This window comes from Saccoglossus kowalevskii, chromosome 9, assembly GCF_978046115.1.
Source record: "Saccoglossus kowalevskii chromosome 9, keSacKowa6.1, whole genome shotgun sequence".
NCBI classification, from domain to species: Eukaryota; Metazoa; Hemichordata; class Enteropneusta; family Harrimaniidae; genus Saccoglossus; species Saccoglossus kowalevskii.
In genome coordinates this window covers 8681195-8707138 of record NC_140649.1, presented here as the reverse complement: position 1 = coordinate 8707138, position 25944 = coordinate 8681195, and the positions used below count along the sequence as shown (strand labels likewise).

The following is a 25944-nucleotide window of genomic DNA, read 5'->3' as shown; positions in this document are numbered from 1 at the left end:
TTAACCCTAATCATGTGGCTTATCCCAGAGCACTCTTGTATCAAGTTGAAATCTGATTGGGTGAGAAAGCTAAAAATTTGGCTAATTAATATGCACAGATTTCAACCCAAAACTCACCAGGTCTGATCCCAGAGCATCTGATAATTGGTCGAGAAATCTGTGCAACAGAATCCCATCATGTGCTTCGCGCACTGGAGTAAACAAAATAAATATCCTGCCCAAACTTCGTACCCATTTCATTGAGATTACCAAAGGGTTTTAACCTAAACAAACGCGTCACCGACCTTCGAGGATGAACAAAAATTCACAACCGTCTAATTTACAAATTTAGTATGTCCGCTTCTAATTTCTCACGTCTACAATAACATTGATGGTGTAGGGGTATATTTAGTTCAGAGGATCTTGCCTCGCAAATTTGCAATGCACCTTTTAAGTCCACTTAACACAAACTGAATCATTTTATCAAAAAGCTAGATTTGGCATGTACATATTTGCTCCATTAGAAACAAAAATTTACGCGAAATGGAGACAACCCTGCAAAATACATCTACGATTCAGTATACAGCCAATGTGATTTTTGGATTACCGGTATATAGCAAATACGATACACCTTCATCGGGGGATAAGCTTCTAAAAGCACAAATACAGCATCAACGGACACTTAGATATTAAACTAGAAACACGACTAGTACACCAACCATTTTAATTCTGTTCAGACTGTTTTCTTTAATTTGACACAAGTATTTACATTTTGTATATCAAACAGCCATTGCTGTCAACAATATTGAAAGCAGTAGAACAGTCTCATTCTCTGTACAAAAAGGTCTCAACTGGGAGAGAAATAAATACAATATTCAAGTTGCAGTATCTGCCACACAGCCGAGAAAGCGGGATATATAGAGTGGTTAAATATACAAAAAAAAAGCTCGTCTCCTGATGTAAATGCTCTTCACTGTTGGCACATGAATTTTACCAACTTGTAATGGTGGTACCCCAAACAACATGCATTAAGCTTTTCAAAATATTAGTTATGAATTATTTCATATCCTCGAAAAAATGGGACACTGAGGAGACTGCAAGATCTTTACAACATCAATAGCAGCTTTGAAAAAAAAAAAAAAAAATCTGCATTCAGCTGCTTCGCAAAAAGCTGCAAGAATCAACAGATACTATGTACTGCTTACAGTAGAAACTTGGAACAAAAAAAAAATTAACTGTTCAGAATGCACTTCGAACAAAAAAATAATATAAACTGAAGTACAGGTAAGATATTGAATAACTGAAACCTCAATCCTATAGTTTTTTTTTGCATTTCGCTGTCACATTACTTGACTTCAGCACATTTTAAATGGATGGTCAAGTGAAATTACAAATATTATGAAGTCTTTTTGCACAAAGAATAGAAAAGCTTTGTAAAATTACAAACAAGCAGCTGATTTAAAAAAAAGAATTTAAATATTGCATTTTGTTTTTCTAATTGCTTTAACACGTGAAATGCATAGACGGCGATTGGGGGTTGGTTAGCAAATCATCAAAGTCGGTTTCATTTGTTAACTTGTATTTTTAGGTGGGGGGTCATCAGAAAATACTGTAATTAATCATACTTATAAATGCCAATATGCTAAGACTTGTATCGCAATGTCCAAAACAACTAAGACATTTGTGGTCATTGTACGAAAATAAAATGTTGTCACTTGATAAATATGGCCAGTCATCAAGTCGTGTGATGCTTTCCCTTCCCAATTGACTTCTCCACTTGTACTTTACTATTAGTGGCACACACAATAAGTGGTACTCAGAGGGTACTATCAAACAAAATATACATTTTACATTAGTTATTTTGCATAAACAATATAGACACATGTAAATAGAGGCGATTAACATATTCTATTGTTAGCAAATTAGCAACGCTATTTTCCCCGGCAATAACACTGCATTCAACACAAGCCCCCAAGATAAAAAGAAAAATGCGTGTTCTTTTTGAAAATTGAAATAAAACAGTAATAATAATAATAATAAAAACATTTGGTGGGTACAACCACCAAAATATTCAGATCTGAAGTTAATTGTAAATTATTACTGTATTTGCTCTATTAGTAGCAATGCAAATTTCAGTTGTGTGTCAAAAGACAAAAACCAGTAATTTCAACAATCAAGCTTGCAATAAATTCAATTTTTGGTTTAAGAGAGCTAATAGCGCAAATACAGTGAAGCTTTGAAAGGTCCACATCAGTTATATGAATGAAATTGTGAACAAATATAAACCAAAAAATAGCACTAAATCTATTTGTACACATTATGCAGGATTTCTCAAATTGGATGCCAAGTTATTCAAATCTAACCAACAGGCAACTCCAAAGAGGCTAAGCTCAGTAATAGATTAATTCACTTGCTTGATGTATACATTAGGCACCATGTACCTAAAGTAGTGTACTATAACAATTTGGCCTAAATTGTCTATAATTGTTTATCAATAGAAATGTATATGAAGAAAAATATTTATTACATCTATAAATAGAAATCAGTATGTTTTAAATTTCCAACTCTACACGATAAGTCTTCAGTTCCTTTCATCTAACCATAAAATACCCCTATCGAGGTAGCCATATCTCGTGCAGGTCGAAAAAAAACACTGCTCAATATGATCGTCCAATTTAGTACTATTACATGGAAAGACACTACAGAAGTACAAAAACCTAATTCAGACAAATCTAGGCATAAAAAACAGCTTCTGCAAAGTGGTTATTGTGTTATTTTGCAAAAAAACCCAGTAAATTGCAGCCAAAAGAATACAGATCAACAGACACTTGAAGCTGGAATTATGCAGAAAATTTTGAAACTGCATTCAAAATGCGCCTCTCTGGGAATTATTTCTGTTAAAACTCAGGTGGGATGAATCATGTTAATTCTCAACAAGTGCTCAACTTTGTTTTAAGATACAATATGGGTGGGGTGGGGTGGGGTGAGGGCCAAGACAGAATGACAGAACATTATATAGCTTCCATAACAGTTACTGTATATTGCATTGACTTCTAGCAAGAGCACAAGATTGATCAACTATATCCTGCTTTCTTTTTCTAATGTTGGTAAGTAAACATGGCGTGTTGGACATAGTACAAAATATTGTGTAAACAAATTATTGAACAAAAAAATATAATTCAGCAGTCGTACTAAATCCTCTTTCGGGTAAAACAATTGCTGAATAGTTGTCACCTGCGACAATCTTATTTCAGAACAAAGCATATACATAATGCTTACTCTCTACGAAGCACAGACAGTCGCTTCTCTATAATATTAAAGAATATAACTGTTCATGCAATGAGAATGATCCACAGGGTTACAAAACCCCATGGTAATTTTTTTTGTATTAAAGTTATCAATACAAAGAAATGATTACTGGCAATCTGTAATGAACACTGGCAAAAAGTATGAAAACGCACAGAAGACAGAAGAGAAAATCGAGACACTGTGTGGCAGACTGCAAAAGGCAAGCAAATTATAGTACAATACACACAACATTCAGTCTAATACAACATAAGGCAGTATGTGTATAGAATTTTCCTCACAAGTGTTTATGACCATACACTCATTCCAACTGTGCCATTCTCCCTTGCTGTCATGGCAACCATTCACACCTTCCCAATGCTCAGAATGTAATTTGTCAATTTCTGCTTCAGTTGCTGGTTTCCGTGGCAGTTCTTCCTCTTCTTCTTGTGTCACCTCTTCCAGAACTTTATCCCTTTCGACATCATCCTCATTCTCAAGTGTTTCTGGAATATTTCTCGTCTCTGAATAAATTTCAAGACTTTTTTTAATACTTTTCTCAAGCACTAAACCCTCAGAAGCAGAATGTATGTGTAATGTTTCACTTGTGGGCTGATCAACATTAATTGTTGGACTTGATTCACTGGCATGACTTGGTAATACTACATCTTTGCTCTCTGAGCTTTCGTCTGCAATACTGGCAACAGCACTAAATACATGCGATTGTTCATTTTCAACTAATTGTGAGCTAAGCACAGGGGCTGATTGGGACTTGATGATTTGAGAAGTTTTTGATGGGGTGGTTGTCACAGCACCCAATTTAGCATGTGGTAGTCTAGGAGAGAGTTCTTTCCTAGATTTTGGTGAACCACTTTTTGTACTTGGTATGACTGGAGTCCCTGGCTTTGATCCTGGTAAATCTGTTACTACTGGACTAGATTTGGATTTATCAATTTGAAAATTCTGAGACCCAGGCTTTGTTCTTGCACTAGGAACGTTAGGTGTCCCAGGTTTCAACCTCACACTTGGCAAATTTGGAGTTCCTGGTTTTAACCTTGTACTAGGCAAATTTGGTGTTCCCGGATTTAACCTAGCACTAGGTAAATTTGGTGTTCCCGGTTTTAACCTAGCACTAGGCAAATTTGGTGTTCCCGGTTTTAACCTAGCACTAGGCAAATTTGGTGTTCCCGGTTTCAACCTAGCACTAGGCAAATTTGGTGTTCCCGGTTTCAACCTAGCACTTGATAGATTGGGAGTTCCTGGTTTAGACTTTGTTACATTTCTTGAAAAGTTCCCAGCAGCATCTTTGTAATCACTTGGAAGTCCATTAACAAAATCAACAGCACTTGCTGATTTATGTAGACCTTCAGCAAACCGTTTTGCAGATGCAGCTCCATGAGAGCTTTCACCAAACTCATCAGCTCGCCGCTTCCTTCTATTAGCTGAATTTGTTTTCGCTAAAGCCTGACTTGTCGACGATCTCACATCAGGTTGTTTATTGCCTTCGGTTTTAGAAGAACTGATGTTACTGCCGTTAAGAGAGGAAGAGCTGGCACTCCTCGGCAATTTATTTGCATTAGCTTGCTGTGGAATGCATAATTTCTGCCACTGTCTGAGGAGTCGCCGACACCTCTTAGATAAATCATCATTGGTAGATTTTTTACGGATGTCATTTACCAATTTTCCGAGTCGGGTCTCCTGCAGATATACAATATCAATAAATACATGTGACTAGTCAGAATGTTGAAACTGAAAGCAGTTGAACTGAAAATAATATTCACATGTGAAGGCATCCAAGCTGTTATGACCCCAAGAGATGACCTGCTTTAAATCAAAGAAAGCTTAGAAAGAACTCCCATGTGCTGAGAGTATTGGAGACACAATAAATATAATTCAAAATTACTTGTACTTGATTGAGATTGTGATGGAAAAGCTGAAAACTAATTATGCAAATCAGAAAATTCATATGAACAGACTTGAGTGTAAAACTAATGAGGTCTGCACAATGTAACAGATCATTTATGTACCAAGTTTTATTGAAATGTGATTGGAACCAAAAAACAGTTATGAATTATTATGCTAATTAGGGAATTATTATGTACAGATTTTAACCCACAATTATGCAGGTCTGTCTATTGTCCTACAGCATCCATGTACAAAGTTTCATTGAAATGTGATGATTACAATGTAGTACTTGAGTATTAGTTATGCAAATTAGGTAATTAATATGCACAATTATTTACCCTAAAACTAATCAGGTCTCTGGATAGTCCTAAAGGATCTATGTACCAAGTTTCTTTGAAATGTGATGATTAGTACTTTGGAAAAGCTGAAAATTAAGTAATTATGCAAATAAGGTGATTAATATGCACAAATATTTATCCCAAAACAATCACTCTGCATTCATTCTCAATTCATTGAAATGTAATGCTTACTACTTGAAACATCAAAAGCTGAAAATTAATCATGCAAATTAGGTAATTAATATTATAATATTACCCTAAAAACTATCAGATCTGTGCAGTCTCTTATGACATCTATGTACCAAGTTTCATTGAAATGTGATGATTAGTATTTAAGATATCAGTGGAAAAACCGAAAATTGACTAATCATTATGCCAATTAGGTAATTAGTAATTAGGTAATTTTTACCAAAAACTAATCAAAAATAATTTAGATATCAGTGGAACAGTCATGAAACAGCTAAAAATGAGCTAATTATCGTGCAAATTTTGTAATTAATATGTATGGAATTTTACCGAAACCTAATCAAATCTGCGCATTGGTCCAGAGCATCTATGCACCAAGTTTCATCAAAAACTGATGTATGGTTCTTGAGATATCAGTGGAATAAACATACATGCATACACACACACACACACACACACACACACACACACACACACACACACACACACACACACACACAGAAACTGCAAAGACTATTCTTATAAGCAACCAAAACAACATGCGCGAGTCTCATTATGACTTGATAAAGTATATTATATTAATTTCGCATATTCATGATGTATTGTTTTGTCTACATGAATTTACACATTTATAAATGTAAACCAAATTTAAATATAAATTTTAAAACAAGCACATAGTCTCCAATTCAGTTGAACTCTGAAATTAGCATTAAAAAAAATGAATACTTTTAGATAGGTCCCTTATCTCTAAGACTGCAAGATTCATTTTGCATGGCAAAATATTGATAACATTTTGTTGTTATTGGTATCTGAAATACAGAATCTAAATGCTTGCAAGGTTTGATCGGAAATTTTATAATAAATTTCATTGAAATAAAAAATGGTATCATTGAGGTAAGCATTTGATGGCCAAATATAAAGCCTTCAACTAATACGATTTAGTGTCATGGCCGCAAGTTTTTGTCTCATACCAGCATATACTATTAAAACTTTCGACTTTCACTGCTAGAATTTTTTGTGATTTGATGTTTGAATTGCGTTTTTAAGAAGAAAATTTTGCTTTAAAATTGTCACTGGAACAATATGTACAAATTGTTACAGGCTCATGAAAATCGGTCTTGTGAAAATAAAGCAATTTACAGAATATGACCAAGCATAATAACACCACCATGCTAGAAAATTACAAACTCACTGGGACAGGAAATATGATGGAATAAACGAAGACAACATTGTTATACAGTTATACCATTATTTGAATTGTTCTCACCTCTAAGGCCTCTTTGGTTATGGATGCAGGTGCTGATTCCAATACGGAGACTACCTCCACCACTCCAGCCATATCAACCACCTAATAATGGCAAAATATACAATTTTTTTTACAATTTACGGGCAAGATCAAGATGAGCTGCATGTCAGTGAGTCATTACAAAAATTGTTGAGGAACTGAAAAATTATGTGTATTTTTAATACAGTGTAGGACGCCAAACTAGCCTACAAGCAAGGCTTCACTTTTTACATACTTCCATTTTCTCTGGTAAATAAAATCTGCTAAATTAAATCTATGTGAACATGTAAAACAATAAAACTCATTTCCTTGACAAATTCATGAAATTAAAACACCATGAATATATTGTTCAAAAAATCAAAATTGTGGAAATATATGATTTTACAGTTGAAAATGGTTGAAAGTAATCATAGTCCTCAGTAATTAATTCAATATATTCTAAAGTTTTGGGCAATGTACACTTTATCAATGAATAGTCTGAATATACAATATTTATCAAACCTAGCAGCTTGCTCCAATTTTTTTGCAATAATATCAGTATATGTTAATAGCCTGAATTCTGTGTTTATTTTCCCAAATAGGCAATTTAGTTTACATATTTGGTTGACCCATGACAAAAAGTGGTTGTCCGGGACAACAGAACAACTGCCTATGTCAACCCCTGAACTTTATAACATCAAAATTTAATTACAGTTTAATTGAATTGAATCCGGTTAAATCAACTTAAATTTAATTGTAAGTTTGTAAGTCAAATTAAAATTTACAACATGCTATACAACAACTAAAAACTCAAATCTAACAACGCATTTCTCAAAATTAGAATTCAATATTAAATTTAAAATTGTAACAAAGTGGAGACTCATAAATTCACCTTGCGTTGTGTAAATCCACTGCAAACTATGTAATATTTGCCCTATCAAAGCTAATTATATATATTAAATGACATTGGACACAAAATACTCTCGATGGTTCTATAGTAAAAATCTGATCCCATACTTGACAGCATTGTAAATTATTTTTACTTTGGCCCGAGTTACATATTTGTTATCACTACTTGCTCCAAAAACTTGACCACAATGGTTCCACAGCCCTACTGAGAAAGCAGTTTAACACAAATTACAAAAATAGAACAGTACAAACTACATATCACATTTGGGGCATAATAGTTTATAACTTTGTATCAACATCCACTAAGACATTCCATTAATTATGCAGGTATACCCAGACAGAGAATAATGTGAATAATGCGAGTTATTTTATTTTAGACCAATTTAATGGTTTTCTAATTAGAACCTAATTTACTTCAGAGAACTTTATAACCAGACATATCAACAAAAGTGCATTTCCAAAAGTGTATATGATATAATGGTTCCTCTCGTCACCAATAAAGATTTTCCTGAACATCTGACTAAGACTATGGAGTCAATCGTCCAGATTTGCAGCACAACTGAACATGTGTACGCATCTTCCAGCTAACCAAGGCAACAAAGCCATTGCAGTTAGTCACCAAGTTTTATATAACCTATTCTTTCCAATGCCAACTCAATGATACAGTAACCCTATGACTTAAAACAAAAGTCCAAACAAAAATATAATGAAGCAAACTATAGTTTTCTTTCTGATAAATGTCATCTGCTTATTATGCAAATATGGTAGTTTATGATTGGTTTAATCTGGTTATTCCAAAAATAGGTCCTAGTTACACAAAATAGTCCCTCATTAGAAACCTGGTCTATGCCGCTGAGGATACGAGACATTTTTTGTGTGATCATTCCATTATTTCCCACTTTTGCTATTTTCAGAGATTCTTTGTTTTTTTTAATTTCTTAATGTTTTACTTTAAAAAAAAGAAGACTTGTAAGCAGATTTGGAATGTCTTTTATCAAATGTCCTCATTTACCATTCTGAGCTTCTGCTGAATCTTTGCCAGTCGCGAATTACTTGTAAATTACCAATTAATTATGTTAATTTCATCAATGACCAAGACAAAACAGCTGATTTAAATCTGTAAAATGGCTTTCATTTGTAAAGGAATTCAAAGTTACATTTTCAGCAACATTTGGTTGAAAAGCCTTTTGAGTAAATTGAGGCAAAAGTAATATAAAAGTTACAGCATTCGCAATCTACTGTGAAATGCTTTAATTTAACGAGAGATTAATTTTTGCAGTGAAAATTTCCCTGATGTAGTACAATACGAGTGAAAGTGACTTTCATGAAATTTTGTCATAAATAGCATACATTGCTTTACCATATTTTTTGTTACTAACCTGGAACATATCGCCATTTATTGACCAAGTTATTATTGTCTTGACTACAATAAATCTCATAAAGCAATGCTGCTTCATGCCTTCACTAAACAACTAGCCTAAGGAATTACATAGTGTTTGAATATCATTCAAATAAATTATGAAAATTTGTACTGTAAACAGATTAAAGATCAAGAGTAATGATATGCACAAACCAATCATGGTCACCAGAATTGCAAAAATATTCAAATAATGATTTTTTGATGAGCCCATCTTTCAATCATCGGAAAGAAATCTTGTGCGATTTTGGTGTCTGATACCTCAAGATGCTAAAAACTCGCCAACAAATCTATGAATCAATAATTTTTTACCATTTTTCTTGCATATTTCCTTATGTGTTAAAAGCTCTGAAGAGAGTACCGTACTGGACCGCATTAGCGCCCATGCCCTGTCAAGCGCCAATCCTTCACTTTTGCGCAATTTTGCCCACCCCTTTCAAAATGCCACTAATTTAAAACTTTGTCTTTGATCATTGCTTAACGAGTACTGGTAATCGTTTTTATATGATACAGCTTGGATATCGACCGCCATGAATCTGTTGTAACCGTGCGTAAACTACGACCTGTCAATAAAAGTAAAATGCGGTAAATATTTCATGCCATATTCAGTTTACCAGTCAAAAATTGCTAGTTACCAGTTTTTTGAAAAAAACATGCCGAATATTCGCCGAAATCAATTCCAACAGATCGTACTTCAACATAGATATTTCACTTCTATTTTTTCAATTAAATCTTGGTCCGACTGTTACCATGACTGTTCTGTTCCGAGGCGTATTCATTTCTGTTAATTATCATGATATGCAATGATGTTATAGAACCTGAACACTTTCAAACAAGCAGCCTCTCAGCTGAGATAGCTCTGCTGTTAGCAATTCACATTTCAATTAGAAAATTGAAAATATCACAAAATAACAAATCTGAGACCGGTTCACATGAGGTACCAATATGTATAAGCCATCAAACTTGCAGCTTTCAACAAGAAGTCAAAAATGTCACTTTTTACCAAAATGACAAAAATATTCAGTAAAATGACAAAAGAGAGAAAAAGCGAATTGAACATATTACGAAATAAACAAATCTGAGAGAGGTCCATCGAAGCAATCTGATTCGCGGTTTTCAACAAGAAGTCAAAAATATCCTTTTTTACCAAAAATATTCATTAAAATTAGAGAATTGAACATATCATTATGAAATGAACAAACCTGAGAGAGGTCCACCTGAGGTGCCTATATGTATAATATCAAAGTACCGGTAATCGGCCTTTCGGTTTTCAACAAGAAGTCAAAAATATCCCTTTTTACCAAAAATATTCATTAAAATTAGAGAATTGAACATATCATTATGAAATGAACAAACCTGAGAGAGGTCCACCTGAGGTGCCTATATGTATAATATCAAAGTACCGGTAATCGGCTTTTCGGTTTTCAACAAGAAGTCAAAAATATCCCTTTTTACCAAAAATATTCATTAAAATTAGAGAATTGAACATATCATTATGAAATGAACAAACCTGAGAGAGGTCCACCTGAGGTGCCTATATGTATAATATCAAAGTACCGGTAATCGGCCTTTCGGTTTTCAACAAGAAGTCAAAAATATCCCTTTTTACCAAAAATATTCATTAAAATTAGAGAATTGAACATATCATTATGAAATGAACAAACCTGAGAGAGGTCCACCTGAGGTGCCTATATGTATAATATCAAAGTACCGGTAATCGGCCTTTCGGTTTTCAACAAGAAGTCAAAAATATCCCTTTTTACCAAAAATATTCATTAAAATTAGAGAATTGAACATATCATTATGAAATGAACAAACCTGAGAGAGGTCCACCTGAGGTGCCTATATGTATAATATCAAAGTACCGGTAATCGGCCTTTCGGTTTTCAACAAGAAGTTGGAAATATCACTTTTTACCAACAATGACAAAAATATTCATTAAAATTAGAGAATTAAGGATATCATCATGAAATGAACAGATGACACAGAGGGCACCGGACAATCACTCTTATCACTCAACAAAGTAGACAGCGGAGCTAAAAAGGACATCAAGTCCGTGCCTGGAAAAAGAATTTTACACACGTCTGATCAAATGCTGCTTTCTCATTGGTTGGCAGCTTGCAATTCACGCTAGTCATTCAAATAATTTAAAGCAAAATTGTTCACTGGCTAATGTTATCTTTTTTCTGTTAAAGAAGTGGCTAAAACAACATGGTAAATTAGCTATGAAAAACATTGTATTGTAAGAGACCGTGGTGAGAATACTTGGTGGAAACCCAGACATCAAACTTGCCAGCCAAGAATTTCAAGTAGAACGCTCAGTAGACAAAGTTATGTGGGTTATTTTCAAAGCTACACTTACATGGCTTGCAATGGATCGCTCATTGTTCTGTAGATGTGATGTCATCATGCCTTGCCAAGTAATTATATACAAGTAGTGGCAGGACTTGGACTTAACCTCCAGTTGCACTGTTGCAAGCTATGTAATAATATGACAGAACCCCACACCCTCCCCGTGGCTTTCGTTGCGTATGGAAGTTATTTTCAGAAGTGATGCAGTGTATCCTGCGGCCGCAAGTACAGCAGAATACACCGCATCTCGAGTGTTGTTGTTCAGCCAAAATAAAAAAGTATTTTAGGGGCAACACTGAATATATTTGAAATGAACAGGTCATCATTGGTTCTTGTATACATTCTCACTAGTAACTCTAAGGATCAAAATACAAATGGCAAAGGCAGAAGTTGCCTCCATTAGACAAATGGTGTGTTTTTGTTTACAACAAATGTCGTTTGCATAATGACCATGTCATATTTTGTATTATGCCATCTAGGAAGATGATACAATATCAGACTCAGAATTTGACCAACATAAAATGAAAGATTGAAATTTCACATAAATATTTATGGGCCAGGGTAAGACTTGTTTTAGCAACAAACTAACAAAGATCATCAAAATAGTAAAAAAGAAATTGTGCTTTTGAGTAAGAATTCAATATATTGATTTCAAAACACTAATGTAGCCAGGAGTAAAAAAGTTATTATGCAGTGAATATTCAGAACAATTGGTTTCAAATTTCGAAGTGCTGTGAATAATTTAGCAATATTGAAATTTCTGGCCTTGCAGACCCCTTCAAGATCACAACAATAGATTTTTCATATTTTAAGTTATGAAAAGTTAAAAGCCCTTTTAATTCTGAGTAACTTGGCCAAAAATCAAATTTGAAAGTTACAGCGTTTGCCAGTTATAACTAATTAGTATCTGACGCACATTATATAGCACCATTTATCGACCGAGTTATTTGTTTGTTTTCACTACAATAAATCCTGTCATGCATGGCTGTTTGAATTTTGCTTCAGGAGCGTGCTAAATGCAACTAACCAAGGAAACATACTATGTTTGATGTTCAAAGTTCACTGCTAAAAATTTGTCTGTCTTGCATGATATACATCCCAGACTAATTTCAAAGAAAAATGCTTCACACTAAATATTAATTTTGTCATGTAGTTCATCTTTGATCCTCTCATTGATAATCTTGTGTTGGATTTGATGACTTGACACTAAAAAAATGTTGAAAACTATCATATCATAAATCCACAAAATAACAAGAGATGTTGAGTTCAAATATTAGCAAGGAAGATATCCTGTGAATACTGTTGCTGTTACATTTATTAAAGTACACACATTACTTATAATGTCAAAGGCTACAAAGAAGATTTTGCTGACAGTACATATTTAACGGTTACGATTTCAGGCATTTTCAAGACCTTCTCAAGAAATCCTGCATTATCATGGCAATGTAACACACTAGTTTCCTCTACATCAAGTCTTAAAAGTAATTTGCAAACTCATTAGTGAATTGGCCAACTGCTTGGGTTTTGACTAAACAGTTCGCTTTCAAATATTGCTGGTAATTGCTGGTGACAAAAGGTAACATTGGTGTTTAAATGGGTTAACATACTACACATTTTTTTTACTACCAATCCAACTACCAATTTGTTTAGCCACTTTTCAAGCCAACCAAACAATTCATATTGAAATTTGATAAGAGAATACTTTAATTGGTACAAGCACCAGATCAAGGTTAAAGAAACACTTCCTCTAATAATGAAAATGATATCACATGAAGATACATTGAGAAATGTGCCATACAGTGAGGCACACAATGCATTGATTTTCTTGAATCAAAATGATGTTTTAGATAACTTTCTTGAATATATCAGACAGTTATTTACAAATATTGTACTTTTGGGACATTTTTGTTTTCTGGTTCACGTTCGGCTAAGCACCCATTTCATCCAGTGTTCTCCCCAAAGCGCTTTAGCATAGCGGGCCGCTACTCTGAAAGCTGACCTGCAACGCTGATTGGTTGACCCCAATGCTTAAGAAATCCCACCTGGAATGGAATCTAATCTTTCAAGTTTTATTGTGAATCTGCTATGCATATTTACAATTTCCGGTGTTCATTAATTAACATGTTAAACATAACACTAAACAGAATTGGCACTTGCTAGCAGACTGAATGGAAGTGTGAAGCTTGGATTATGTTGCGTTGAAAAGTAAAAAGCAGATAAACATAACGCACTTGATTTGAATTATTGAAAAAACATAGTTCACTATCAATGAATTTATCATCACTTTTAAATTAGCTTTGAAGTAAAAGTGAAATTACTACATCAATGACATTGGGGAAGACTAGACACAACGAAAGAAGTTTATCGGTAAAACCAGTGACACATTTTCCTAATCAGCTATTTACTTTACTGATCAAGTCAGGGATACAGTTTAAATGTTAAGCAAGCACAATTAAGGATGTACATGTAGTAGACATAACAGTAACTATTTTATACATTTTTTGTTTATTGTCTATTTTGGTGGCATTTGCATGCAATTTAGGCGAGGGTTCTCCGAACCCGCCTATTCACATAGTTCATACCCACCCCATAGACTCCGGTCAGTCAAAATGACTATTTTGAACTGTAGGCATTAATCAGCAAGGCCACCTGGCAGCGCCACCGGTAGCCGTCCATCACTCTGGTTCCTTTCTCTCCGCCTCGAGGACTTAGACCAACGCGACGGAAAGAGTGGGGAGGTTGGGGGGGACCCGGAGTCTATGGTGGGTATGAACTATGTGAATAGACGAGGAGAACCCTCGCCTAAATTCACCACGTTCAATTACCCACCATAGACTCCAGTCAGTCAAAATGACTATTTTGAACTGTAGGCAGAGTCAGACACCAATAGGTGGCAGGTTTTTCCGAGCAAACAGAAGAAAAAAAAAAAAAAAAAAAAAGGAGAATGATGAAAGACTTTCCCCCAGTCCGGGATGAAAACAAACCCAAAAAACCTAAATTAAGACCCAAGAAGGGTGGTGTCTTACCTTGCCTGTGCTGTCCCCAAAGCAAGAAGCCAATGCTGCTGTGGTGACAGGGTTCGGTGTGCCCGAGAAAGCTAGACCCAAGCTGAATTTGGGGGTGATAAGCTTGAAGTAGGACCGAAACAGTTCGCATGAGGGCGTAGGTCGACAGAAGCGAAACCTGGGAGCTTCTAGGAAGTGCTAGTGGAACAGACAATCTGCCCGCAAAAATGCCGAGACTGACTTATCGCCTATGCGCAGAAGCCCCTGCAGTCGTTCGGGCTGGGTCAGCAAACAAGGCCTGACCCGCTACGACGGGGCCTAACCTGAAGAGACCCTGCTCAATAGATCCTGTTTGCCAGAGCCGTAACACAAAAACATGTGTTTGGCTCCCCGTCTAGAAAACCTGGTACGGTTCTCGTAGCAACTCAGCGCTCGGACCGGGCAGAGAAGCAATTCCTACTGATCCTCCGGACTGACAGTATTTGTCAGCCGGGGGATGACGATCGGTTGAGGATCGTGTCCTGGGATTTGGTTCTTGGCGAAAAACCCAATTCGTGTCTTTAGTACAACTTGATCGTCCATAAAAGCGGCACAACCGTCCGCGAAGGACAGTGCGCGCCTAGCTCTGACCTGCGCCTACCTGAGGCGAGGGCCAGTAGGAAGACTATTTTCCACATCAAAAATTTGAGTGGTGCTGATTGGAGAGGCTCAAAGGGCGGTCTGCTTAGAGCAGACAACACAGCCGACGGGTCCCAGTTGGGCGGCTCCCTTGTATGGGGTATTGGAAAGCAGTAAATAGTCACCTAATAATAGGACAATCAGCTAGTCTTGTTCCCGTACGTTCTGAGTGGTGGGGGACAAGACCGACCTGTAACAAACGCTCGCTGCGTAGGACAAACCCACTTTGTCAAACGGGTGGACGAAGGAGCCTGCTACCTGGCCAATAGAGGGATGGTATGGATCAATCTCCCTTCCGCTACACCAATCAGTGTATGCTTGCAGCCTAGAAATGTAGGCCGCGAAGGTGGAATCCCTGTTCGCCCTGGCCAGGACGTTGGCAGCCCGCTCAGATAAGGCTTTCGTATGTGCGGGTCTACTGAGAGCCTCTATGCGTGTAAGTGATACCTGCTGGGCTCATTGGTAGTGCGCGTCTGGTTGGGACGGCAGGTCCGGTAAGTCCGGAAGCACTGCTGGCGCTTCGACTAGCATTTCCAACATAAGTGGAAACTAGACCTTGCTTGGCCAATTGGGTGCAACCCATGATAATATGCGGGTGTGCACCTGTCGAAGTTTTCTCCGGTGCCCGGTGAACTAGCGGGAAGGGAGGAAAGGCGTACACAACTAAGTGGGTCCACAAAGCGACCCTGGCCCAGGCTCCTGGAGTCAGCAGGAGTGTTATGTACGTCGGCAGCTTGGCGTTCCGGGGTGCGGCAAAACGGTCCAACCTTGGACCGTGCCACGGTCGAAACAGCCTAGAGGCTACCCACTGGGGTATCCGCTACTCCGTGTTCTGGAGATGGAGCAACCCTGAAAGGGCGTCGCCAGACTGTTCCTCACCCCTGGAAGGTGGTGTGCGGTTAGCTCCACATAGTGTTCCAGGCACCAAAGGAGGATTTTGCTCCGCCAGGACTGACAACGATGGGGAATGCGTCCCCCCCCTCCTTCTTAAAGCAGACCACCGCTGCATTGCCTGTGCGGAGTAGGACTCCGTGGTCTCGAACTACGGGTAGAAAGCGTGGTAGTGCTAAGTACACTGCTCTCACTTCGAGCCGGTTGATATGGTAGTCCCGAAACTAATGCGGGGACCATATCCTTGGGCTTGTTGGCCCAATAGATGCGCTCCCCAACCCTAGGGGGAGGTATCTGTTACCAGAGTCATACCTGCGGCGAGCGGGCCCAACGTGCTCCCCTGTCCGATGTTGGCCAGTGACGACCACCAGGGCAGGGGTTCCTTCACTTGGTCCGAGATCGAAACCCGCCTATCTATCCATAGGAGAGCTTGGCGTTATAACCAGCGTTATACCGGGCGGCTGCGTAGTGCGGCCTGGGGAACGACCCTTCAAACCGAGGTCATCATTTCGATGATCCGTATTAGTTCACTGAGGGACACCGAGGGAACGCTAACTAAGCACCCGAAATTCGAATACTTGGCCAAGCTGGGCGATTCGAAGGAGATGGCAACTCGCTGGGTGCATTGGTACGTGCAGGTAGGCCCCGCTTAAATCTAGCGGGGCTAGCCAGTCAAAACGGTGGATGGAGAGAAGAACCCTGAATGGTGTCTCCATGTGGAACCGATCGAGGAGCATGTACTGATTCAGTCTGTCTAGGTCCAAAACTGGACGCCTGCCACTTGTAGATTTGGTACTACGAACACATTTGGGTAGAAGCCTGGCCTTAGTTCCGGCTGATGTACCCTGTGTATGGAGTCTTTTCCCAGCAAACTGCTACTTCCTGTCTGATTGCTTCTGCCTTGCAGGAGTCCCCTGGCAGTGCCCAACAGGGGAGACACTGACGGGGGGAAATGGAGATTTCAGCGGTGTCCCGTAAACGAATGTCACCACCTGGAAAGGTCCAGGGATCGGTCACCCGCCGTCTCCAAACCGGACTACACCGGCACAATCTGTGTACGACAGGGATATGTGGCCATGTGTTCGCCAGTTGCGAGGGGGGTGGGGGTGGGTGTACTCCCTTCCCCCATGAGGTGAGTTCCCCAAGACCTGAAGTAGTCACAAAGTTGTGACCTGGCCATTCACCGAACACGTGCCTGTCGCCAGAGGTGAGCGTCAAACATGCCTCCCCTGCTGCCGGGTAGACATCCACCCAGGGAGGGTGAGGAGCCACCACCTGGCTCTTACCTCCCTAGGGGCGCGCCACTACCCTCCCCTCCCATGGAAGGGTATAAGCGCTTGCCTCCTGGCTGACTCCGGCTAGCGGAGGACGCCCTAGGGCGTTGTGTTTTCTGTGCTTGGTGGTGCCCTCCGTTTGCCCATGGCAGGACAAACTGGCTAGGGGATTCAATCTGAACCCTCTGGTTCATTGCTCTCCGAAGCACCGAGACTGTACCCACCATTCTCTGAACAAAGAGGGTGGAGAATGTCCAGTCTGGGTCACTGAGGTGGGGGACGTACCCCGGCTCAGCTTATCGTCGAAAACACATGCACCTAAGGCCGCGTCTCGTAGCACGGTAGTGGCCCTGGCCAAGAGAGCCAGGCGACACTAGGGGGTGTCGCATGTAGATGTGCGGTGGCCCACCAGTAAAAATGTCGCCTGGTCTAGGAGGCTGGTGCGTTCTGCCTCCAAGGTCTCCAGAGTGCTGGTCATGCATAATAATGTGCTCAAGCAACTCTGCCCTCAGGGCTGGATGGATAGTCTTCAATTGGCAAAGACACCCATGGAACGCGGCTATCTCCCTTTGCCCGGTTTGCCAAATTCGTGGTACCGGGGTCTGGGGGAGGAGCCCTGGAATCCGGTTGGGGGCGTTTTGGTCTCATCCCACGCTATGGGGTCTGATCCCGAAACCACACCGACCGGGTAGCGTTTGGTCCAGTGGGAAGTGTTGCCTAATGTTATCCCCACGCGGGGGCCTTAAAGCATTACATCCTCCGCGGCTGACCAACGCCGCCCATCAATAAGCGTTGAAGCAACCTAAGGTGGTCGTTTTAGTATCACTGGGATCGATGATACTCCGCCTCACCCCCAAAAGCGTGGCTCACCGAGTCATACAGATGGAAGACTCTGACGGACCGCCCGGAGTACCAGCTGTATCCGACGCGAGCGAACTGCATCTCCTTTCACTTTAAATATGTGAGAGGGATCATGTTTGACTGTGCATCTCATGACAGGGTCGGTTCCCTCTGGGGACGCCCGTGGGTCGGTAAAAAAGTAGGCAAAACCCACAAGGAAAAATTCGTTACCGTTGTACCGTTACCGCGTGACGAACCCTAGCTGGCTGAAAGTAAGGGGGTCAATGTGTGCCCTGCCCTGAAAGCCCTGCCCCGAGATCGGAGACTTGGCTGCCAGCACCCCGTTGGCATTCAGTGCCCGAGGATCCAGAGAAGGACCGATTCAATTAGCCTGAGCCACGGCCACCCCCCAAAATAGTGGGAGAGTTGTGCCTGGGAACGAGGGTCCCCTGGAAGAGACGTGTTTGAATGCAAACATGCTTTCGTGTCTCTTCCTGCTTGCCCACCGAGGGGACACAGTGGAGACAGCTCGCTCCGACTGCGGCTGATCTACCCGGCCTGCCAGGGACGCAATTGCCCCGACAGTCCTTCAACCAAAGCCCTCAACTCTGAGGCAAACCCGGCGCTGTGCGAGGAAGGGTCCACAAAGAGACCCGCAATGGGCCCCATAGGAAGAAAGCTTCCAGGGGCACAGCCTCGCTGGAGCTGGTAGAATCGGGTAAAACACCGCCTGAAAAAACAGACTGAGAATGCTCTCCGATCAGCGGGGGAGACCGAGAAAAATATTGGTATCTCCGCAGTCAGGCCTCTTACTTGTCGTCCCGGTACATGAAGTACCGGTAGCCGAGCGCGAGGACTTTCCACTCATGCAAAACACGCAACTCACTTTGTTTACTGGACGCACAACCTTGCAGTCAGTGTCAGCGATTTTGATGGCTCTGAAAGAAAATCTCAGGCCTCAGAACTCCAGTGAAAAAAACACGCTTTCACGCAAAAACCCCAAAACCCGCACGTAGCTATGACAAAGTATCTCGGATGCAGGTTCTATGCTGGTAAATTCTGAATATAACCACTGGACGGTCGGCTCGAAACACAAGGAGACCGGAAAGAAAAAGGCAGCGAGCCTTGGTGCTGTCATTACCTCGATATATTGCTAAATACATTGAAAATAAAAGACGACATGCATGATGGAAAACGAATTACAGTTGTAAAAGGTGCCGCCATGAAAACCAACTGGTTACGTAGTGGCGCCGGATTTTAATTTCTTTGTTGTGAAAAATACTACACACAAAGGGGAAAACGAAACGAGGGTAAAAATGACAAGGAAAACTTATCCTACCAGCTACAATGTCGGATGCCGTGCAGCGGCAACAACCCAAGCTATAAATCCGGACAGGAAAAAGCAGGCGATCCAGCAGAGCTCGCTAGATTTTATCTTCACTCGAGGCGGAGAGTAAATCATAGTGATGGACGGCTACCGGTGGCGCTGCCAGGTGGCCTCGGTCACGTGGGTTCGTGACGTAAGGGGTAAAAGAATCTTGAGGTCATGGGGCTTCCCCTGACCTGGATTCTATCTCTCAGTCACCGGCAGAATCGCCGATTAATGCCTACAGTTCAAAATAGTCATTTTGACTGACCGGAGTCTATGGTGGGTAATTGAACGTAGTGAATGGATGTGTTTCCCACTCAAAATAGTAACCAGTACACCCCAAAAAGACATTTTTAACAAAAAAAGTTAGGATATGCGTTTATAACACAGTGTTCTTCCCACATAGAACAAAGCATGGCGGCACCGCCATGCTTGGCGACCCGGCCGCCACGCTTGGGCTCGGACCGCCATGCTTACAACTTCACCGCCATGCTAATAGGATGCATTGTTTACGTCCATTTGACCCGCTCACACGTAGCACTGCATAAATTATCACCGTCTACGCCACGGCGGTTTGAACTTGCCGGGACAAATTAAACAGTCCCATTGTTAAATACGTGTGAAGTACAGACGCTGTCAATGGGGAACAAATCGTCACTCAAGTTGCAAACACCGAGATGCTATCTGACAAAACATGTAAAGGAAAAAAAGGTGATGCCGCCCGGCTAAAACGTACAATCACCGCTAGCACAGCACAGAAACGGAAGCGTGTAGAAACACGGAAACGGCGTGAGGCTGGTTTTGATGAGTCGTGGAAAAAGACATTTCCCTGGTTAAGGTCAATTGTTCAGGTAAGATTTCGTATTTTTAGAAATAAAATGCCAGTGTGTGTATGTTTTGCCGATCGTAAGAACACCGAACATGGTAGGCCTACACCGATTTCAATCAACATCTTAGACACGAGGCTGGTATAGACACGACATGAAAAAAAAAACATCACTCGTTACTGTCATCTTCATAGATTAATGGGTACGCGTATGTTATAATTTGTCCAAGCAAAAAAAAATCGAATTTTGTAATCTTCCGGTCACATGTTGACCTGTGTAGGCATTTCCAAGATGGCGGCCTGTCAACGTCTTGCGAACGACAGCTGCTATCATCACGCGCTATGATCGATGGAATCCCGATTTGTATACATAATTCTATCGTTACGTTTTAATTTTAATTGAATAGTGACCTCATGTTTTTTTCCCTCGAAATTCCCGAGTCTCCTTGTCGTTGACCTGACAAAACCAACATGTAAACAACATGTTTTGCAGACGAAATGCTATCCATACGGCACTGGGTTCCCGATCGTGGCACAATTCAATCGTTATGTTTACATTTATTTGAACCTCAATCCTTATTGTTGTTTTTTTATTATTTATCATTTTTTCCCACTAGGAATGTTGTGCAGTTAATGCTCAAAGCACAACATGATTGCAAAGAGTGGATCTTCTTTATGGAATAAAGTCCCGTGCAAGTCTATGATGATCGAGTTTAACTACAGTAAGGCAGCCAATGTTTGGAGCACAACAAAGTCAGAAGGATTAGTTTAGACTAAGTTTTATGGAACAGTTCACATTAAATGACGATCTTGTCAAATTATGGTATATTATGTAAAGTATTATGTAATTTAAATAAAGTCTCTCATACATTTTAATACTGTCTTGTATGTTTGTTTTTGTGAGAGTGAATCCTGAAAAATATGCAAATTAGTATGCAAATTAGCATGCAAATTAGACCGCCATGCTTGCCTCTGAGCCTGGGGAGAACACTAACAGCAGACCGCTCTCTTTGATTTCAGGAAAATCGGCTTTGAGCGCAAACAATAAATATTGATCTAATTTGCATAAGTTGGCCTACTTAGCAAAGGAAACAACGCACACACGCCCTGTCTCTGTGATCGTTACCGTGTGTGACACATAACAAAATTAGCGCTCCTTAAAATTGTTATCAGAATTATTATTAGAAATTGAGAGAAGGAAGGAAAAAAAAGAGGAAGAATATGACTCTAATGTCCGAAGAAGCAAAACTTCGTCTCAAAAAAAAAAAAAACATCGATCGCGGTTCGGGAAGTTCCGACTCCGATGATACTGCTGTGACGGTGCAACATTTATCTACATGTAGCTCAGAATTGAAGAACTAGAAAAAGTGCCAAGAAGTGCATCAGAAAGGAAATTATCCTCACGTGGTGACGATGATGGGGTGGCTGAGACTGACCGATGTCTACATTTTAAATAGCGAATCACTGATCACAGTTGGCCTACATTAAAAATTGCAGTAGCTGCCACAATAACCCCAGTCGTGCGGTTCCCTTTTACTAAGGAAGTAACCATAATCTCTCACTTATGTCCAGTCAATAAACAACCTTTGTATGCGCAAAGTATTACGTAATTTATCTTTTGTAACTGTACAACGCTATCTCGATGAACGAGTCTCGCCAGTGCTTTGGAGCCAGTTTTACGTTGAATATCGACGATACGCTTGATCACTTTGTAACTTGAACCTCACAATCTATAAAATAGAAGTATACCCTTCGCCCGAGTGTAACATTTTTCTCAAACGACGTCGCAAACTTAAAATATTGGCCAGTTTGTTCAGTGGAAAGGTTATTTGTTGTTTCTGCCAAATGAAAATGGATTAATTAGTGAATTACATTATCGAGTACGCTGCGTTCCCTGGGTATCGCATTGGCTTGAATTTTGCATGGGCTGTTCTACCGAAAGTGTCAAACATGTGGGTGAGAGCGTTTTATCCTAACAATAATCAGTGACCGTGGTCCAACATTTCAAGCTGGTCTCATGAAATAAACGCATCTCGCTGGACAAAAATCTTGTCACCCGATTGGATGGGACACCCTGTGGTTAACATTACGATGTTTGTTACTCATCTAACTATTTCCAGTTTCACACAGTACTTGTTTTTTTAAAAATAACATTTCTGTTTGTTTACTTAGCAGTCATGTAGCCATTAAATTCTATCCAAAATTGCCCAGAATTTCAGGAAGTGTGAGATAAGAGATTTCATAAAATATATGGTTTACTATAGTTCAGGACAATTCTTATATGAAAATATCAAGCCTAACTATAACATACCTGTTATGTCTACTACATATTAACCTCTATTTTGAGCTGGAAAATAAATAACAGACTACAACTGAGATTGATAGTTCACAACAGCAGCCATGTTTTTTTTTGTTTTTTTTAATATTTTTTGTGCCAGGCGACAGTTCCGAGCATTGAGTGTCACTGTTGTCTCTCTCGACTTTTTTTTTGTATGTGCAAATTGCAAGTGCTAGTGACGACACCTAGTGTAATTTGCCACAGAAGTCATATTCATGTTTGGGACTACATGACAGGGCTGTGTGGCCATCTCTCTGTCAAATGGCAATTTGTAATGCGCTATCCTGGCGTAAACCAGGTCTGGTAAAACACAAGCACCTGCAGACCTTAACCAAGGTTCCCCCAAAGTCGCATTCGTTAGTGAATGAATCTCGGCCAGTGGAATTGGCCTTCCCATCGAGTCTGTGGCACACTCACCCAGGGTAGGGGTCGACCCTTTTGGTTCAGCCTACGGTAGGATTTGAACTTTGGTCTAACGATCATGACTCTGATGCGACAACCAATATGCTACCAGTGACAGCCATGTTGTTTTACTGTTTACATGGTGGTATGCAAATTACCAGCACATGTGCGATTTTAATGATGATTTCATAGTTATCATTTTTTCTTCAAAACTGCAGATACGATTTGTACATAATTGTAACCAATTAACAGTATTAACTAATATATTTTTGGTAATGTACCCCATTTTAATTAAATAAATGTGTTTCACTGTATACAGTAAATCTTGTTTATTTAAAAAATACATCAAGTTAATTAGTATGCAAATTAATATGCACATCTCTGACAATTTTCTGGGGAGAACGCTACAATCTAAAATGCCTCAAATTTGACTGTCTAATCACAAAATTTGGTCTTTGATCATTGACTTTACTTTTCAGTGGTAACCACTGAATATGAGCAGATTACGGCCATGCGTACAATGACCCGTTAACCATGAAAGAGCTCATTCCATATTCAGTTACCTAAAAATACCCAACAACCAGTTGTAAAAAAATAATTCATGCAGTTTTTACATCAAAATCAATTCCAACAAATAGTATTTTGACATTGATAATTCACTTCCGCATTGCGTTATGTTACCAGAATGCTTTCGGGAATTCCCGAAGTATTGAGTTTTATACTCGTTTGGCAATAAGCTCTTAGCGAATAGTCACAATAAGTAAGCACAAGTCCCAAATACATCATATGTTGTAATCAACCTGCCAGACCTAGCATTGCACAAGCAGGTTTTGACAGCAGTTTCCAAAATTCACATTGTTTGTTAATAAATCATGGTGAGAAGCCTCGACTTTCTCATGTGAGTCTGTGGCACACTGACCAAGATTGAAGTCTTTTGTGTAGTTCAATCCCAAGAAGGATTTCAATTTGAACCAGAGTATGGGATGATTTCAGATTGATATGTGTATTGGACAATTATCCTTATAAGCATAAATTAAATAGAAATGGTCGAGAAATAAATCTTGAAACTGTTCATCCACACAATTAAGATTCAAAAGTGACTATCTGGTCTAACTGGAAATTCAGTTGACCAGCTGACAACAGTGTGTCACCATACACACATGCGCATTTCAAACACAAATTTGATGTGGAATCAAATGTTGGTTAAAAAATAGAGCTAATTACCATAAAATTAAAATAACAGATGAACTTTTATACAAATTACCTGATATAATTTGCTAGGGTAGAACATTGCCAAAACAATTGTCAATTTTGATGTGCACTGGAAATTGATTGGCTATCTACAATTATCCCAAACACCAACAAAAAAAAACTAAATTTCAGCATCCTCACAACAGGTGCCTATTTTTGAAATATTCCATTGCAGAATATTAGTATAGAAATACTTTTTTAAAATTAATATTCACTTAAAAAGTACAGGTTGTACATGTGACAACTATTTTGTTGGTCAATAACGTACACAACCCTCGCACTGCAACTGCACGCGAATAATGAATATTGCTAAGGTACATACTGTAGGGTTAGGGTTTTTCGGAATATTATAGAATTTAAACATTAATATAAAGAAAAAATAACGATTTGTCGGTAAAATCGAAACTTGCACATGTCATCGAGCAAGAATAGCAGTCTTGTAAAGTTGTACGACGATACAGAAAGCAGGTCTTACCCTAGGCCCAGAACTACGCATAGCGCTACAGCCTATCTCCATTCAACGCCTGCATAGTATACACTGACACTTCATACAAATCTATGCAAATTCAAAATGGCTGACTTCTACAAGGCCCCCGTCAACGCTCCCGATATTCATGAAATTGAACAATTTAGCAATATCGGAAACAGACAGTTGTGGTTGACACGTCACATAAAGGCTTCTGGAACCTAATTATGCGGCTATCAATTAATTTATCGCGCGTTTTTTTGATTGGGGAAGCAACTTTCAGGCGAATGAGTTACCTCATATGGTAGCCACTGCGCCAACCCGATCTAGAAAATATCCTTCAAATTATTCTTTGCAAAAAATGGACAAAGAAGTAATAAATTTGTTAGATATCCTTACGTTGGCATCCTTATCTATTGCTTTCAGCAGCTGTTCCTTGATCTGTTGTGGGGTCGGTGGCATTTGACCGTAATTTGTCGGTCAATTTGTGCCGATGTTTGATACTCGTGCGTCCTCTCACTCTGTCAGGCATTACGGCACTTCCCAGTTATCCAGATACGAGAAAATATTATGGGATGGCGCTACCGAAACTGATGTCGAACTGCCGAATACGCCCGAAGATGACGTCACTGCTAAATTATGGAATATACCATTTCTATAACCGTCTAACTTGCTAATGTGGTGTTTCCTTTTTTCAAATGAATACACACAAAATAATATACGTTATTATTTACTTCTTTTTTCTGAATTACATTAAAATGATTCGTATACTGTCTAATAATAACTAGACAGCGTAGAGTTGTTATTTAACAAAGTGATAGTATACACACCCCTCCAAATAAATACAATAGTCTCGGGTTAGCAAAGGTCATTGTTGAGACTGTAGACCGACGCTGGGGGCGTTTAACTACAAGAAACCAGCCTGTGTATTTGTGTTTTCGCGACATAAGAACAAACACAATGCATTGC

The 25944-nt window shown here is 39.4% G+C and overlaps 1 protein-coding gene across 1 annotated transcript; it reads right to left on the bottom strand.

Annotated features, from left to right (window-relative positions):
- Positions 1-700: 700 nt before the first annotated feature.
- LOC100368757 (uncharacterized) lies at positions 701-25521 on the bottom strand. The gene is made up of 3 exons (XM_002740941.4): positions 25375-25521; positions 6961-7041; positions 701-4962 (listed from the first exon to the last, which is right to left on the bottom strand). Exons 1-3 carry the CDS (start codon positions 25435-25437, stop codon positions 3520-3522), a joined length of 1587 nt encoding a protein of 528 aa, XP_002740987.1. The 5' UTR covers positions 25438-25521; the 3' UTR covers positions 701-3519.
- Between the last annotated feature and the right edge of the window lie 423 nt (positions 25522-25944).

Excerpts from the sequence above, each read along its gene's own strand:
- LOC100368757 (XM_002740941.4), bottom strand. The coding sequence starts at position 25,437 with ATGCCACCGACCCCACAACAGATCAAGGAACAGCTGCTGAAAGCAATA. Across the intron at positions 7,042-25,374 it reads CAATAGATAAGGATGCCAAC|GTGGTTGATATGGCTGGAGT; the intron begins GTAAGGATATCT and ends TGCCATTATTAG. Across the intron at positions 4,963-6,960 it reads TAACCAAAGAGGCCTTAGAG|GAGACCCGACTCGGAAAATT; the intron begins GTGAGAACAATT and ends GTATATCTGCAG.